The sequence below is a fragment of the Pan paniscus genome, chromosome X (assembly GCF_029289425.2).
Source record: "Pan paniscus chromosome X, NHGRI_mPanPan1-v2.0_pri, whole genome shotgun sequence".
Taxonomy (NCBI): Eukaryota; Metazoa; Chordata; class Mammalia; order Primates; family Hominidae; genus Pan; species Pan paniscus.
In genome coordinates, this window is record NC_073272.2 from 80,136,521 (window position 1) to 80,154,384 (window position 17,864).

The following is a 17,864-nucleotide window of genomic DNA, read 5'->3' on the forward strand; positions in this document are numbered from 1 at the left end:
TGGGAATCTGGAATCTTAGTACGTGCTAGTCAGAGGGTACCTACATAACCAGCCCCTAGTAAAATCTTTGGGGACTGAGTCTCTAATCACACACATGCTGGAAAAAGAGTGTAATATGTGACCCCTCACAGGGGAAAGATAATAATAGCATAAGGAAGCCTGTACATAAATTTCTCCAGACTCTGCCTGTGTCTTTTCCCCCATGACTCAACTGGGTACCCTTACTGCATCACTCTAATAAATATTATCAATGAGCATACCTAATATACTTAGTTGCAAGAATCCTTCTAGCAATTCTCCAAATATGGGGTTGGTCTTAGGGATCACTGACACAGGAAACCTGAAAACATATCTCCTCAGCAGTTCACTTATTTACTCACCCTTCTTCCAGATGAAGTACCAGGACCGTCTGAATCTAAATCAACCATTTCTGTATCCTTAATTAAAAAGGAAGAGTGGGAAAAGACGTTAAGTTACATTCAAAGTCATATAAATTAGATGGACATTTACAAATAAACAGGAAATAAAATCACAGTTAACTTTCCCCACTGGAGCAGCAAGTAGAACAAAAGATAGAGGGAGACTCACACCAAACTTTCCCAATATGCAGTGTACAAGCTGGAAAATATACTGGAAGAAGAATTAAACAAGGTTTCTCTTTAAACAAGAATCGGAAAGGAGGGGAACAGTGTAGTGGTTGGTATTTGCTAAAATTGTATCTAAGTGTTAGTATTTTTTAAAAACCTTATTCTATATGACATGCTTATTTAATATACAATTATTAATTATTCATGATTACTCCATTGACATTTCAAGAAATAGGTCTCATATAATATGCATTTATATTTTCCTATAGAAAAGAGATCTATTTCAGTTAAGTATCTCTCTAAGGGATAATTTTTTAATATGAAGAGTCAAGACCCAAGCACCACTAGTACTGGTGAAACACTGGGTAATATGTAGTAGAAAATAAAAAGTAGCTCATGAGATATTGGTACTCCTTTCTAATAAAATAAAGCTGTTGAGTTACATTTTTACTTAAGTTTTCTATTTTAACCCAAATAGTGCTACTCTGAGGTGAAATTCCTGCTACATCAAATTTCGAGCTAAAATATATTTATGTGAAAGGTCAGAGAAAATATAAGGAATATATAAGAAAATATAAAAAAAATTAGTGATACATTTTTCTTAGGTTTTAAGAAACTATAATAATATCTAATTGGTATATCATGTTTTCCTTATTATGTAAGTAACATTTAACTGCAATAATATATTTCATAGTCAGACACATTTTCATGAAAAAAATTAAAAAAAACAGCATTGGAGATCTACCATTCTGGAGATTAACGGTATAAATAATATAAACATGCAAAATATCTCATGCCACTGCAACACAATCTAGCATATGTGAGTCACTCATCCCTGGGATGAATTGTTTTCCAGTAAAGATTTGTGAATTATCACTTTCCAATATTGTTCCAACCTCTATTTTGGTTTTTGTTTCTATCATAACCTCCAGTCAAATACGGCTTTGTGTAAATTAGAAACATAGATGAGTGGGGAAAATCAGGAATACGAGGGTCTGCTGAGTACTACTTCCATTTCATTCAGAAGAGACTGATTTATCTTTATAAATTTTCAGAAAGGAAATCGAGTAATAATTTCATGAAACTACCAAAAATTTAGACTTTCAAGCCTGAAACTTTAAAATACTTTAATATTTTCTATACAGCATATAGAAAATAAAATCCTTACTGAAATTTCCATCAACTAAGCATTCTTTTAAAATATTGAGCACTTGTCTTGTTTCTAAATGTTGGAAAATAAAGTGTTGATTTCTCGTCACCTACATCCACTGTGTCAAATATGATGACTGGCCACCTGTCTCTGAATAAACCCTGTAGCTCTATTTTATTTTTGGTATATGCCATCTAAGTACACTTTAAAAGATGCCGGTATTCAGCCAGATTTCAAAAATCTGTTTTGCTGTTCATGGCCAATTACAACATTTACACATAATACTGTACTTCAAATAAGAGAAAAGTAACTCATTCCTACTAATCATGCTGTGATTCTTACCTCCTCTGCATCAGTACTGTTTCGTTCTTCTGCTTTAATTTTATTATAAGTATCCAGTATATCAGTACAGCTCTGATCCCTAAGAAACAAGTCATTTCAATAGCTTCAGTAATTTTTATAATTTTTCAATTAATTTTTTTTAAATTAATTTTTTAAAAACGTTAAGTTAGACTCTCTGGAAGCTAAAACTGCTTCTTACCCAATAAATCGAAGTAAGACATCAGTTACAATTTTAGCTGCTTTAACTATAGGACTGTCTGGCTCATTGAAAGTCCTGGCATTATGCTCAATATAGCGTACCTCCCACATTAATGCTGATATTCTCCTGTGAAAGAAAAAATACTCTGTTAGCCTTGGCTAATATATTTAAAGTATATTTTAGGAATATACAATATGGAACAAATATGTACTTAAACACAGTGTGTCAAAGGTGTTCCAATATGCATATAACTCAATATATTTGACTGATGAGCACTAAAAAGAGATGATATAGTTACAGTATTTAAAGCACAAGCAGGGATTCTGAACCACTGGAATGTATATACAAAACTTCAAATAGAACTGACCTAGGACATTATGGGTAAAGAGTCATTTGACAAGGTCAAAAGAATGTTTAGTTTAGTTTTCAGGGGAAGAGCCAAGAAGAGCAAGAAAAAAAAAACAGATTATAAAAAATGACAGATTTTTATCTAATTACTTTCATGATATAAATATTAAATCAAAATAATATATTATAAAAATACAACCAGTTCTCAATTGCAAAGGCAGATTAACCAGTCATGGAATACTGTCGTCAGTAGGAGACTTGGATGACAGAGGGACCAAGATATGCCCTCTACAACCTTCCCATAATCATCTCTCATCCCAACCAAAACAAAAAATTACTTGGCTCCTTTCCTGTATATATTTCAGTGCTGGTAACTAAATCTAATTAACTCTGACCAAATTCTCCAACAGAGGATTTAAACATGCTCCAAATTTGTAGCACCTTAATAACGATGAATCCACAAACCACTTAAATTGCCTTTAATAAACTAAAGTTAAATGTAGTTTTTGTGTTACACACCATTTATACTACCTATATTTTCCTCTCAGCCTTTCTTCTCTATCCCCAAGAGTGAGAATCTACTAAATAAAGGGAAATTAATATTCTAAATTTTTAAAGGAAATTTTGGTGTGGGTCTTTTGGATGATCATGTTATACTATGGAAATGCAGATCTCAAAAAGGAAAGCAAAAGCCATAAAGCTATAAATTTTATAATAAGTGATTAAAAAAAAAACAGACCTGTAAAAGCGATTTTCAAGTCTCCGCCTGATGGTATTGAGGTCAGTTGGATAAGCAACTACAGTACAATACAAGGGGTAGGCACTGAGATCCACTGGAACAGCAAAAGGGCTGGCAAAATCTACAAAATTATGAAAATCAAATAAGGTAGCTATAAAGGACATTAACATCTCATGGTAACAAACATTTATTCATATATAAACAAGAAGGGAGGGTGATATACTACTTTTCTAAAACCATGAGGATTCCATTATACAAACAGAACGTTATTCTTTATATTTGGACATCATATCTATGAATCATGCATGATACACTGGTTCAAATCAGGTAAAACAAAATTAGAGGAGCACTGGGTTTAACTTCAGATTTCTGTCTTTCCTAGATAAATGCCAAACTTCTCAAGTGACATGTTTTAGCAAATTTAACTACTCATGTGGGTAAAATACATTACTCATCCACTGTCCTTACCAAGAAACCCATCCAAAGTCAGGCTCAGGAATAGCTAGAGAATCAAAGTGATTCAAAAAGGAAAAAGACACTTACACAGTTACCTTCACTATTATCCCCCAGATTGCTAAACAAAAAATTATCAGTTATTACTTTGGCCAAGCATATAAAACTGCTAATATTAAAACTAGAATCACTGTGCTTCTTGAGTTAAAACTGAAGTGTACAGTGAGAAACTGCATATCCTTCTGTAGAACTTAAAACTTCTGCTGATTTTCCTAGCTCTCCTGCATGCTCCTAAAATTTTTTCACATTCATCATACCCAGGGAAAGAAGGTGGTTGATGCCCTGAATAACCCGTTCACATTCTTCGTCTCTGGAATGAGCCCCCCACTCTCCTTCCTGGGGTTTGTATAGCAAAGCAGTCAATTCTTCCTGGGAGACAGGAACACCAGCACCAACTTCATCTGGAAAGGCAGCTAGGTATAAGATAAAAAAAAAAAAATTAGAAAAAATTATTTTCCAGTATCATGTGATTACCATTTTACTTTTAAAAGAATTATAATTCATTTTTTAAAAGCATATTTACTTCCTTCTGGAATTGGCTCCATATCCCATGGGCTCATCTTTTCTCTCTCATTATTGTCCCAGCTATTAAAAAATAACAAGATGCAAATCAAATTAATCATATAGTACTTCCTTTCATATACTACCACAATTTTACATGACTTCTTGGGGGTGAAATTTGAAAAAGGGCAATACAGTTGTCTTGAAAGTACAACTCCGGTTACATACAGATAACAATAAACTTCTAATAGAGAAAACATGGTCCATCGCTATGAAACTTAGAGGGCAGAAAGCCTACTTTTTGTCAATATGGAGACTAAAAGTCAGTCCTCAGAGAATAAACATTTCATATAACATTCTTGAGAGGATTCATTCATTAGCAATCTTACAACTCTGGATTTTCAAGAATAATTAAAGTAAATGTTGCAAACAAATAGTACTTCCAAACATGATGCAACCACCTCTGCCTAGAATTCATACGACTAAACAAAAGACTAAGTACTAATATTCATGGCTATATTCCAGCAATAACAATTACTTTAAGTAGTAAATTAGTTTCCATATTTCCCATTAAAAAATAGTTGCAATTCTTGTCTAAAGTAGAAATAGTTAATAGAAAATGCAGACAACAAAAGAGGTAGCAATAAAGTGTTTAGTTATTCCTTTGTTTTAGTCAAAGAAAACAAAGAACTTTGCTTTGACTAAAACAAGGGAAGAACTGAGCATTTTACCATCAAATTTCTTCTTTACAGGTACAGGTATTGTGAGACTAGATAAGTCAGATAAAAGGGCATTACTCCTGATGGAGGCTATTAAAAGTCCACATACTACTACAATGTCATATTAGGCATAAAAGATCATAAACATACTTACTGAACACTGTAACACTGGAAAGAACTATCAGGATACTCTGGTTGAAAAGGCTGCTGACTCTCCACAGTCCCAAACCACCAGGCGTCATCTATTATACTGCGGAATCTATCACCTATAATGTTTTAAAATTCTTAAAAGGATGCTCTTGAGAATATTAGCTCTGTTCCCACTCTAAATTACTACTTTTTGTTGACAACAGAAGTAACACTGTATCTAGCATTATAAGAAGCTTCCATCTAGGTTTTCAAGATAAGTGATTATTTTACATTTTAACCTCTTTATGTATTTTGATTTCCAAGTGGTAGAAATCTTTCTGAAATAAATTACATATGACCACATCTTAAATAAATACTACCAAGCATAATTTAACTTTTTTCAATTACTTAGCATCATCATTAGGCACACTTCTTATTGTATTACATATGTACATAAATGCAGTTGATTCTTCTATCTTGCTTTTAGCTTTCTTTAAAAATCTCTTCATACTAGTATTTATATTACAGATCTTCAAGGCAGGCTGTAAATCAAGGAAGATGTAGGAAAGTCTGGAACTTCCTAGAGACTTGTTTAATGGTTTTGACCAAAATGCTAATAGTCATATGAACAATGAAGTCTAGGCTGAGGTGGTCTCAGATAGAGATCAGGAACTTATTGGGAACTAGGGTAAAGGTCACTCATGTTATGCTGTAATAAAGACACTGGCAGCATTTTGCCCATGCCCTAAGATCTGTGGAAACTTGAACTTGAGAGAGATGATTTAGGGTATCTGGCAGAAGACATTTCTAAGCAGCAAAGGATTCAAGGGGTGACTTGGCTGCTATTAAGAGCATTCAGTTTTATGTATTCACAAAGATGTGGTCTGGAAATGGAACTTATCTTTAAAAGTGAAGCAGAGCATTAAAGTTCAGAACTTTTGCAGCCTGATAACTGATAGGATAAAAAAGAAAAACCCATTTTCTGAGGAGAAATTCAAGCCAGCTGCAGAAATTTGCATAAGTAACTAGGAGCCAAATGTTAGTCACCAAGAAAATGGGGGAAAATGTCTTCCAGGGCATGTCAGAGCTCTTCAAGGCAGCCCCTCCCATCACAAGACCCAGGGCCTAGAAGGAAAAAATGGTTTCTTGGGGCTGCCTCCCTGCTCTGTGCACACTTGGAACTTGGTGTTCTGTTTGCCAGCTGCTCCAGCTCCACCCATGACTAAAAGGGGCCAAGGTACTGCTCAGGCTGTTGTTTCAAAGGGTGTAAGCCCCAAACCTTGATGGCTTCCATGTGGTGTTGGGCCTACAGATGCATAGAAGTCAAGAATTGAGGTTTGGGAACCTCTACCTAGATTTCAGAGGATGTATGGAAATGCCTGGATATCCAGGCAAAAGTCTGCTGCCGGGGCAGAGCCCTCATGGAGAATCTCTGCTAGGGCAGTGCAGAAGGGAAATTTGGGGTTGGAGCCCCCATACAGAGCCCCCACTGGGGCACTGCCTAGTAGAGTTGTGAGAAGAGAGTCACCGTCCTCCAGACCCCAGAATGGCAGATCCACCGACAACATGCGCCGTGCACCTGGAAAAGCTGTGGACACTCAACGCCAGCCTGTGAAAGCAGCTGGGAAAGGGGATATACCCTGCAAAGCCACAGGGATGGAGCTGCCCAAGAGCATGGGAACTCACCTCTTGCATCAGCGTGACCTGGATATGAGACATGGAGTCAAAGGAGATCATTTGGGGGCTTTAAAATTTGACTGCCCCGCTGGATTTTAGACTTGCATGGAGCCTTCAGTCCCTTCGTTTTGGCCAATTTCTCCCATTTGGAATGGGAGTATTTATCCAATACCTGTACCCCCACTGTATCTAGCAAGTAACGAATTTGCTTGTGATTTTACAGGTTCATAGGCAGAAGTGACTTGCCTTGTCTCAGATGATACTTTGGACATGGACTTTTGAGTTAATGCTGGAATGAGTTAAGACTTTGGGGGACTGTTGATTGGTTTTGAAATGAGAACATGAGATTTGGGAGGTGCCAGGGGCTGAATGATATGGCTAGGCTCTGTGTCCCCGCCATAATCTCATCTTGAAGTCTAATCCCTTCACATCCAGGGAGGGACCTGGTGGGAGTTGATTGGACTATGGGGGCAGTTTGCCACATGTTGTTCTCGTCATGGTGAGTTTTCACAAGATCTGATGGTTTAAAGGTGTGGCACTTCCCCTTCTAACTCTCTGTCTCCTGCAGCCATATGAAGAAGGTCTTGCTTCCCTTTTGCCTTCTGCCATGATTGTAAATGTCCTAAGGCCTCCCGAGCCATGTGGAACTGTGAAATCAATTAAATGATTTTTTCTTTATAAATTACCCAGTCTCAGGTAGTATCTTTATAGCAGTGTGAAAATGAACTAATACATATGGCTACAATTAGATTTTTAAAATTCAGGCCTAAGTAATTAAGTGTGCAAAAAAGTCGATAGTTTAAAAATCCTTATGTTCTGTATTGTATTGTTATACAATAGAGCTATAAGCAAATTTATTTAAATTATAAAATATTTTCCTTTACATTATTGCTATACTGCTTTTTATAATCAAAAAAGAAAAGAAAGAAGGGTAAAAGAGCAAAAGAGGGTGGGAAGGTGACAGGGAGGGAAACAAGGATGGAGGAAGGAAAAAAGGAAACAAATCACAATCAGTAATCATGTGTTTTAGAACCTAAGTGTAAAGTGCTCTATTTTAGGGCAACAGACATTTGAGAATTTTCTTTATATTCCTGTTTGTATACTAATAGAGTAGGTATTTGCAGAAGGTTTAGAGATTATATGCCACACACAATGTGCATAAGAAATAACTAAAAGGAAATTTTAACTTAAGTTTTCTAGTTTCTCTGGTAGCTTTTTTCAGCTAAATGATAAGCTACTTTCTTTCTGTTAAATCACAGTTAAAAAGTTACTTACTGTACATAAGCTTAATAGTTATTAAACAACAATTCTATATTTACCAATCTGCCAGTTCCTTTCTTTGGCTTCATTATAAAACTGATGTAGCACAAGGAAGTCAATGACATCTGGCATGTCATGATACCTATACAGAAAATAAAGCACATATGAATCAATATAGAGATGTAACAATATATGTTACTAAATGTCCAAGGATATATGTTTATTGTAGACCCATTAAGAAAAGTTTGCAAACCTCACAGTCCCTAGAAATGCCTTTACTTAAACATCACCTTCTCTGACCTGTTTGGGAGTGCCCTGCCTACTGCCATATTACTTTAAAAATATAAAGATGCCAATACAGGTTTATAAACCTGTATTGTATAATATGAGGTATTTTATATTAAGGAGTATGAATTAATGTTCTTTAATCTCCTTACGTTTTAAACTCAACTTCACATAAAGAGCCTCTGACTTATTATTCCTATTATTATTAACAGAAATAAAAGCAACCACCATGTTTCAAAAATTCAATTAGGGAATTATAAAGGTTTGTCTTTGATTCCTCACAACAATCTTTAGGAAGAGATTAGCATTTCCATTTTACAAATGAAGACATAAATTCAGAGAGGTTAAGTAACTTGCTTATGAACCTATCTATGTAACTATCCATAACATAAATACACACACACACACACACACACACACACACACAAATATAAATAAAACGGAGAAATAAACTAGGAATTAAACTCTGGTCTTTATAATTCTAAACCCTGTAGTAAAGAATGCTATAGTGTTTTCTCTCCCATTGAGCACTGTACTCTGTAAAATATACAATAGGTATTAAAATACACACACTCAAACAGAGACTCAGAGATAACTACTCACTTAATGGAAAAAGATTCTCCAGTCATTTTGCCTGAAATTGGGTCCAGAAATGCAAGCTTCAAGCAGCACAGTGTGGGTGGGCCAACCTCATATTTGATTCCTACAATCTTAACAAACTCTTGCTCCTATTCATGAGAATACCAATAAATTATTACTTTCAATATAATTACTTAACATTTGTATAATATTTCATTATTACTTGAACAATTTATTATCTGAAAATTCTCTAAATGCCAGGCACTACACTAAGTGTTAAAGGTAATAAGACATGGCTCTTAACTCCTAATAGCAGGTTGTAGTTTAGTGCAAGGCTCTAAACCAAGGATGAGCAGCCACATCACTTGGGGAAATGCTTCAAATTTAATGATCTGAAATCCTACACCTATAGAATCAAATTCTGTTTGGGGTATAGCTCGGTAATATATCTATTTTGGAAAAACTCCCTAGTGCAGTATGATGCTCTGGTTAAAAATCACTCCCCTAGCAAAAATACAGTATGTAAGCATCCAGGTATATATGTACGTGTACATGTTTGGGGTGAAGACTTATATATTTTAATGTCTACAACATTATCTTTTTTGTTGTTTTTGTTTTACTTCAGATTCATGGGGTACACGTGCAGGTTTGTTACAGAGATATATTGCATAATGGTGGGGTTTGAGTTTCTAGTGTACCCATCCTCCAAATAGTAACCACTGTACCAAATAGCTAAGTTTTTAACCCCTATCCCCCTCCTAATCTCCCTTCCTTTGGAGTCCCCAATGTCTATCATTTCCATCTACATGTCCAATTGTACCAACTGTTTAGTACCCATTTGTAAGTGAGGGCGTGTGGTATTTGACTTTCTGTTTTTCAGCTGTTTTACTTACGATAATGGCCTCCAGCTCCATCTATGCTGTTGTAAAGGCCATGACCTCAATTTTTATAGGTACACAGTATTCCATGATGTATATGTACATTTTCTTTATCCAGTCCACCACTGATGGGCATCTAGATTGATTCCATGTCTTTGCTATTGTGAATAGTGATGTGACGAACATGCGTGTGCAGGTGTCTTCATGGTAGAACAATTTATATTCCTTTGGGTATATACCCAGTAATGGAATTTGGGTAGTTCTACTTTAAGTCTCCTGAGAAATCTCCAGATTGCTTTCCGCAGTGGCTGAACTAATTCACATTCCCACCAGTAGTATATAAGCATTCTCCTTTCTCCACAACCTCACAAGCATCTGTTTGTTTTGACTTTTTAATAATACCCATTCTGACTGGTGTGAGATGGTATCTTGTGGCTTTGATTTGCATTTCCCTAATGATTAGTGATGTTTTAGCATTTTTTCATATGTTTGTTGGCCGCTTATACATTTTCTTTTAAGAAGTGTCTGTTCATGTCCTTTGCCATTTTTAAATGAGATTGTTTGTTTTTTTGCTTGTTGATTGAAGTTCCTTATAGATTCTGGATATGATCTTACAACAATCATACACATTTACTGATTATTAATCACATTTAACAGATGGCAAAACTGATCTTCATAGGTATAGGGTCCTGCTTAAAGTTATATATTAGCATATAGCAAAGCTAGAATTGAAATCCAGGTCTTATTCCAAAGCCCAAGCTCTTTTACCACATATAAGCTGCTCCTACAATTTCCTAGGACAACAAGGTTAGGATAAAAAGTAAGAACTTGGCCAGGTGAGGTAGCTCATTCCTGTAATCCCAGCACTTTTGGAGGCCAAGTCGGGTGGATCACCTGAGGTCAGGAGTTCGAGACCAGCCTGGCCAACATGGTGAAACCCCATCTCTACTAAAAAGGCAAAAATTAGCCAGGCGTGGTGGTGGGTGCGTGTAATCCCAGTTACTCGAGAGGCTGAGGCAGGAGAATTTCTTGAACCTGGGAGGCGGAGGTTGCAGTGAGCCGAGATCGCTCTACTGCACTCCAGCCTGGGTGACAGAGCGAGACTCTGTCTTAAAAAAAAAAAAAAAAAAAGAGTAAGAAATCACATGTTTTATTGAATCCTCTGATTCTAAAAAAGATTCAACTTTTACTTGATGAAGAATAGATGGGAGCTGTCCCTATCTTCCAGAAGATAATTATGTAAAGCTCACTTGATAAGCTACTTTAGCACCTGATGACATTAATAAAAAGTTTTACAAACATCTAAATCAAATCTTTATCTTAATAAATATACATATTCTCAGCTGGGCACGGTGGCTCATGCCTGTATCCCAGCACTTTGGGAGGCCGAGGCGGGTGGATCACCCTGAGGTCAGGACTTCGAGACTAGCCTGGTCAATGTGGCAAAATCCTGTCTCCAATAAAAATACGAAAAATTAGCTAGGCATGGTGGTGTGTACCTGCGATCCCAGCTACTCAGGAGGCTGAGGCAGAAGAATCGCTTGAACCCAGGAGGCAGAGGTTGCAGTGAGCCGAGATAGGGCCACTGCACTCCAGCCTGGGCAACAGAGCGAGACTCCGTTGCAAAATAAATAAAAAATAAATAAATAAATATACATATTCTCTCTTATATCCTTCCTGTCAAGAATCATCACACAACTCTTCATTTACCTGGAAAACTATCATAAAATGGCCCTTTAGTCTCTTATTCAGAAAACCAAAATGAAACACACATAAATCTAGGTAGAAATGGTGGTGTATGTATACCTATGTCTGTCTGTATGTGCATGTGTGCATATATATATACACATATATAGGTACAAATGAATGAAATATTTATTGACAAAATCATTCTCCATAAAATATGGAGCCACATGGGTATTATACATGTAGCTACAAGGGTAATATATCAAAACAGCTATTTTACAAAACACCAAAAGTTTCTGGGCTTCTTGTGATTTATCATATTTAAAATATACCAAAGCTGTCAGAACCTTGAGAGTGTTTATAGTCTACACACTCAGCTTATGGAGGCTCCAGAAGGTAAAAAGTTGCTGATTAGGGAAAATATCCACAAAGGGGAACTCCTGCTTTGCTCTAATTATGGACTAGTATAGACTAGACAATAGAAAATAGCATACAAATTTTGAGAAACGTATAAAATGTGATCCATAATATTCAGTTCTACAAGAGTATAGATCATCGTCTTATCTTGGATACACAATCAACAGTGAAATATGCATAAAACTGAGGAAAAAAACCATGGGTAAGCAATTTAATTCCAAAGCTACTTCCATCGCATAGCTTATGAATTTGGCAAACTTACCCTGAGATCCATTTTGTTCCATGGCTGTTTTTGTAAATTAACACTGTATATTTTCGATTTCCTTACAGCCCGAACATAAGCTTCATGTCCTTGCCTAAAATAGATAAGCTAAAACAGAAAACATAAGGTATTAAACAGCAGCATCCTATATAACTCTGTATGTCCAATATACATTCCTACAAACATCCTCTTCTGTTTGCAGAAAGAAATAATTATAATATTGAAAGACTTTATACAATAAAGGTTTCAAATGATGTTAATTCAGTATTCATGCCTATGTAGCCCTGTGCTCAGTACCACATCATATAAACACAGTAAACACAGTCCTTTCCCTTCAATCAGCTTCATAAGTGTGCTGAAGAAGCAGATTCATGGAAAATGTACACAAAACTGGTCATATTTTAAAGTATATGTGCCCTTCAATATCCACAGCTTCTGCATCAACAAATCCAATCAACTGCAGATTGAAAATATTTGAAATATATATATATATATATATATATATATATATATATATATATATATATATATATAAAACAATACAATTAGGCCGGGCATGGTGGCTCACGCCTTTAATCCCAGCACTTTGGGAGGTTGAGGCAGGTGGATCACCTGAGGTCAGGAGTTTGAGACCAGCCTGACCAATGTGGCAAAACCCCATCTCTAATAAAAATACAAAAATTAGCTGGGCATGGTGACACATGCCTGTAATCCCAGCTACTAGGGAGGCTGACGCAGGAGAATCACTTGAACCCGGGAAGCGGAGGTTGCAGTGAGCCGAGATCGCAACATTGCACTCCAGCCTGGGCAATAAGAGCAAAACTCCCGGTCAAAAAATAAATAAATAAATAAATAAATAAAAATACAGATAAAAAACCAATATCATATAACAACAATTAATATAGCATTTACATTGTATTAGGTATCATAAGTAATATAGAGATAATTTAAAGTATATAGGAGGATGTACATAGGTTATATGCAAATACTATGCCTTTTATATAATGTCCTTGCAGATTCTGTTATTTGCAAGGGGTCCTAGAGCCAATTCTGTGTGGATACCGAAGGACAACTGTACTATACTTCAAATTATAACTGACACTCTAACTATCAAAATTCTAATATTCAGTCTACACATTTCATATAAACAGTATAAATCACAGTTTACTAAATGGAGTAATTTCAAGACAAATTAAAAGTTGCCTGTTACAAGAGTTCATGTCAGAACTGGCATATTATGGAAGGAAAATGAATTCAATTACTTAATTCTTCAGCTCTTTAAGTCACCATTTACTATCATTTTCTATATTTATTACAAAAAGTTTCTTTTCCTCAAGTTTAAAAGCAGTGATAGAGGCTAGGCACAGTGGCTCACACCTGTAATCCTAGTACTTTGGGATGCCGAGATTGGTGGATCACCTGAGGTCAGGAGTTCGAGACCAGCCTGGCCAACATGGTGAAACCCCGTCTCTACTAAAAATACAAAAATTCACCGGGCGTGGTGGTGCACGCCTGTAATCCCAGCTACTCCAGAGACTGAGGCAGGAGGATCGCTTTGAACCCAGGAGGTAGAGGTTGCAGTGAGCCGAGATAGCCCCACTGCACTCTAGCCTGGGCAACAGAGCGAGACTCGTCAAAAAAAAAAAAAAAAGTAGTGATAGAGATAAGTAAATAGAAGAAAGTAACAAAAAATACCATATTATGAGATTTCTAAAATACATTAACATACTCTACCAATCAATACTAGGTCAGAATTTCTAATAGCTAAAAATTTGAGCAGAAAATAAAAAAGGTTTAAAATTAGTAAATAAAATAATTGTAAGGGTTAAAAACCAATAATACACGTCATTAAGATATCCTTTATTATATATTCATTCCTGAATTCCACAAATACTGATCATTGAACATCTATGTGTAGGCACTAGATGCTGTGATAAGGCATAAAACCATTTCCTCTAGGATATGGAAACTCATGTAGATATATAACTATAATGCAAGGTAGAATATATTATATATCAGAAGAGAAAAATAATTTAGGTAGAAAAGCCATGAGCACAGAGGGACTGGCCAATGAAAAACAAGGATAACATCCTGGAAAAGTTAGTATTTGAATTAGACCTTGAAAAATGATAATTTTAAGAAGCAATGATCTGTATGTAGGGATATCTAGGCAAGACAATGAAGGCTTAATATTAAGATGAAGTAAAAAGTAATGTTGCCATTAAGAAATCAATTATATAAAAAGTGTATGTTTGCCTTTATAATTTATTTAAAAACATTCTCTACATATTCACTGTCTGGTTTACATACATCTTCCTCATTACCTGAAGAACTGTCTTCACCTCATACACATTAGTCTTGAAGCATATAAGGATGTAGTAAGTTTAACAACATAGAGGAAAAGGAATTCCACCAAAGAATGGAGAAAAATGGTCCTTAGACAGGAGTCTCATTAGGTCTTAGAGTGTATAGATCCTTATATTGTTCTATAAAGTTTTCTAAGATAATTAAACATTACTCCTCTTCTGCCTCCAGAAAATAAAAACAGGCAACAACTATAAGAAATAGTGATTTGAGATATGCCAATAAAATTTTACAAGTTCTCTGTTTTTAAGTATAGCATTCATCAGAAAATATTTATTAACATAACTATGCAAACAAGCATTACTCAGAAGTCCAATACCTATATGAAAATATCAAAAGAAACATCTTAAAATATCTAAAGATAATCAGCAGGTAATAATTTATTTGTAAGGCTATTTGATAGCTACTCTGATATAAGATCTCTATAACAGGCAATTACAGAAAAGTTTGGTAAAACTTTTATTGTTCCCAAAATGTTTAGAGCCTACTTGCAAGGTTTTGCTCCTTCTGCTGCTGCAATGACAATATTACATTTCTACTAACACTCTTAAATTAAAAACTGTGTAAAAACATTTAATCGATTAAAAAAAATTAGTATATCAGACAATATCCAAGCCAAAAAGAGTTCTAATGTTCCAATGTTACGATAATTTTCATAATAAAATGAAAATTTTTTACCAGGTAGAATTTTGATTAATTTTTGACTGGCCAATAATAAATATGGCTATACTCATCAATCACAGACTCAGAAAGAAAGACCTGTTTGCAAAATTACATTCCCCTGCTCATTTAAAGGAGTAAATACCTTCTTGTATACTTTCTATCAGGTTGAACGTGTTTTTTTTTTAAATAAATATTGGAACATGAATGAGGACTCAAAATACCACTCAATTCTACTAAGTGGCAATTCAGATTAAAATAAAGCCAATTATTTTTATGACTTCACAAGCTGATTAATTTATCTCAATATTCAATGAGCATCTAATAGACTGAAGCTACTGTGCCAGGACCTACAAAGGATACAAAGATTAATACTGTTCAGTCCCCTTCCACAAGAAATATACAATTGAGCAGAGCAGATAAGACACTGTATATATTATTATAATGGAATTAGGAATATAAATATATTCAGACTGATTAAAGTTAGTGCTCTTGAGGCTCCACAGAAAAAGGTTATAACAGGTAATAATTACCTCATCTCCCATTTGTGGGACAAATGGGGAACGTCGGGGTATAGTATCCAAGATCCACTGAGGGGCAAACCATTCTTCATTAGGCTCACCTGCTATAGAAACTAGTCCTCCTTTCTAAAACATAAATACACGAAAAGTATATGTATAAAACACAGTTCTCCAATACATAAAACACATGAACAATAGTATGAAAAATAGTAGGTAGAGAAGATTAAAAATTTCAGGTTACAATGAAACCTAAAGTATATAAATTTGAATGATTTTGCTTTATTATATACAACTTTTCTGCCAATAAAAAATCACTTTACTAAATTTTAACTGACAAGTAATAACTTGACACTATAGACTACCTGAAAACCGTAACTTTTACATACGTCCCTTGACTACCACATGAATTCAAATGTAAGAATAACTTTTTGCCAATAAAATAGTGAGAATCAAGAAAATAATTGTCTACTAAAGCAAAAGACTACAGAATGTGTCTATAATCAATTTTGAAGTTAAAATTAAAATAACTACATACACCAAGTCTTTAAATCATTCAAATGAATCTATAGTGGGGAAAAGAAACTGTCATTGGGATGAAATAAAAACATAAAGGTAAGCCAGGCACAGTGGTACACACCAGTAGTCCCAGCCAACCAGGAGGCTGAGGTGGGAGTATTGCTTGAGCCTAGCAGTTCGAGTCTGCAGTGTGCTGTGATCATGCCTGTGAATAGCCACTGCACTCCACTCTGGGCAACATAACAAGACCCCATCTCTTTAAAAAAAACACCAAAAAACATAGTGGAATGGAGGGAGAGTCCTATACAATTTATCATACTCTTCCATGTTACAAGTTAAAAATGTTAAAAATGAGGACTCAAAATACCACATGACAAGAATAATAATGTTGTCAGATAAAACTGACAAGAATAATAATTTCGTTAAGACAGTAGTTTATTTTAGGACATTGCTACATTTTAACAAATGATTGTGAATATGTTTGAATAACAAATTATAATGAAACATTCTAGCCTCTACCTTTGATAACAGAAAAATTTCAAAAATTCTTTACATTTTGAAGTCAAACTACTTTTACTTACTTTCTCAGATGAAATGTTATTTTTAGAGAAAAGTCAATGTTACAATTAAATATTTAAGTTATCAAAGGCAAAAAACAAAAAATAACAAAAACAAAATAACTTATAAAATTACAAACCTTCTTTCTAGTCTGCTTAGGTTTCTTCTGCCTTTCTTCTAGGGACTTCAAATTTTCCTCATCAGAGCTGCTGCATATTTTACGTGTTGTCTGTCTGGTTTGTCTTTTTGGGGGTTGTAAATTTATTCCAGCATCTGCTGTCCAATCAGAATATTCACTTGATGAGTCACTGTAAATAAATCAAAATTATGGATACCTAAGTATAGAAAAGGAGTAGTTTTACTTAATAATTGAAAGATCATTCTGTAAGCAAACAGCATTATAAATGACATGGCTGGATTTTTTTCTAACTTAAGAGAAAAAATATCATCCAGGCGCGGTGGCTCACACCTGTAATCCCAGCACTCTGGGAGGCCAAGATGTGCAGATCACAAGATCAGGAGTTCGAGACCAGCCTGGCCAACATGGCAAAACCCCGTCTCTACTAAAAATACAAAAATTAGCCGGGTGTGATGGCACACGCCTGTAGTCCCAGCTACTCAGGAAGCTGAGAGGGAAGAATCACTTGAACCCAAGAGGCAGAGGTTGCAGTGAGCCGAGAGTGTACCACTGCACTCCAGCCTGGGTGACAGAGTGAGACTCCATCTCAAAAAAAAAAAAAAAAAAAAAATCAATATAGAATTTCGACCATTATCTAAGTAATTTTAATGAAATGCTTCTTGGATGAAGTATACTTTATCCAAGGATTATATTATAATTATAATGCTTAGTTTCCTGTAACAGGAATTAAAATCCCTGTCCAAAATCACAAATGCTTCTTTAAAATAAAAAAGCATCTTATTCTTGGAAATGCTGAAGTGGGATTGTTTTAAAACTGAAATAAATACATATACAG

The 17,864-nt window shown here is 35.1% G+C and overlaps 1 protein-coding gene across 2 annotated transcripts in view; it reads right to left on the reverse strand.

Annotated features, from left to right (window-relative positions):
* BRWD3 (bromodomain and WD repeat domain containing 3) overlaps window positions 1-17,864 on the reverse strand; it is a 140,016-nt gene that overhangs the window by 19,180 nt on the left and 102,972 nt on the right. For both annotated transcript variants that reach the window (XM_008978138.4, XM_003824424.5), the window contains exons 23-34: window positions 17,030-17,198; window positions 15,829-15,942; window positions 12,272-12,379; window positions 9,053-9,177; window positions 8,224-8,306; window positions 5,253-5,364; window positions 4,402-4,463; window positions 4,136-4,291; window positions 3,366-3,486; window positions 2,279-2,404; window positions 2,080-2,158; window positions 381-437 (exon numbers count right to left, since the gene is read on the reverse strand). In XM_008978138.4, the coding sequence (XP_008976386.1) occupies window positions 381-437; window positions 2,080-2,158; window positions 2,279-2,404; window positions 3,366-3,486; window positions 4,136-4,291; window positions 4,402-4,463; window positions 5,253-5,364; window positions 8,224-8,306; window positions 9,053-9,177; window positions 12,272-12,379; window positions 15,829-15,942; window positions 17,030-17,198 (1,312 nt within the window). The remainder of the gene's footprint in view (window positions 1-380; window positions 438-2,079; window positions 2,159-2,278; window positions 2,405-3,365; window positions 3,487-4,135; window positions 4,292-4,401; window positions 4,464-5,252; window positions 5,365-8,223; window positions 8,307-9,052; window positions 9,178-12,271; window positions 12,380-15,828; window positions 15,943-17,029; window positions 17,199-17,864) is intronic.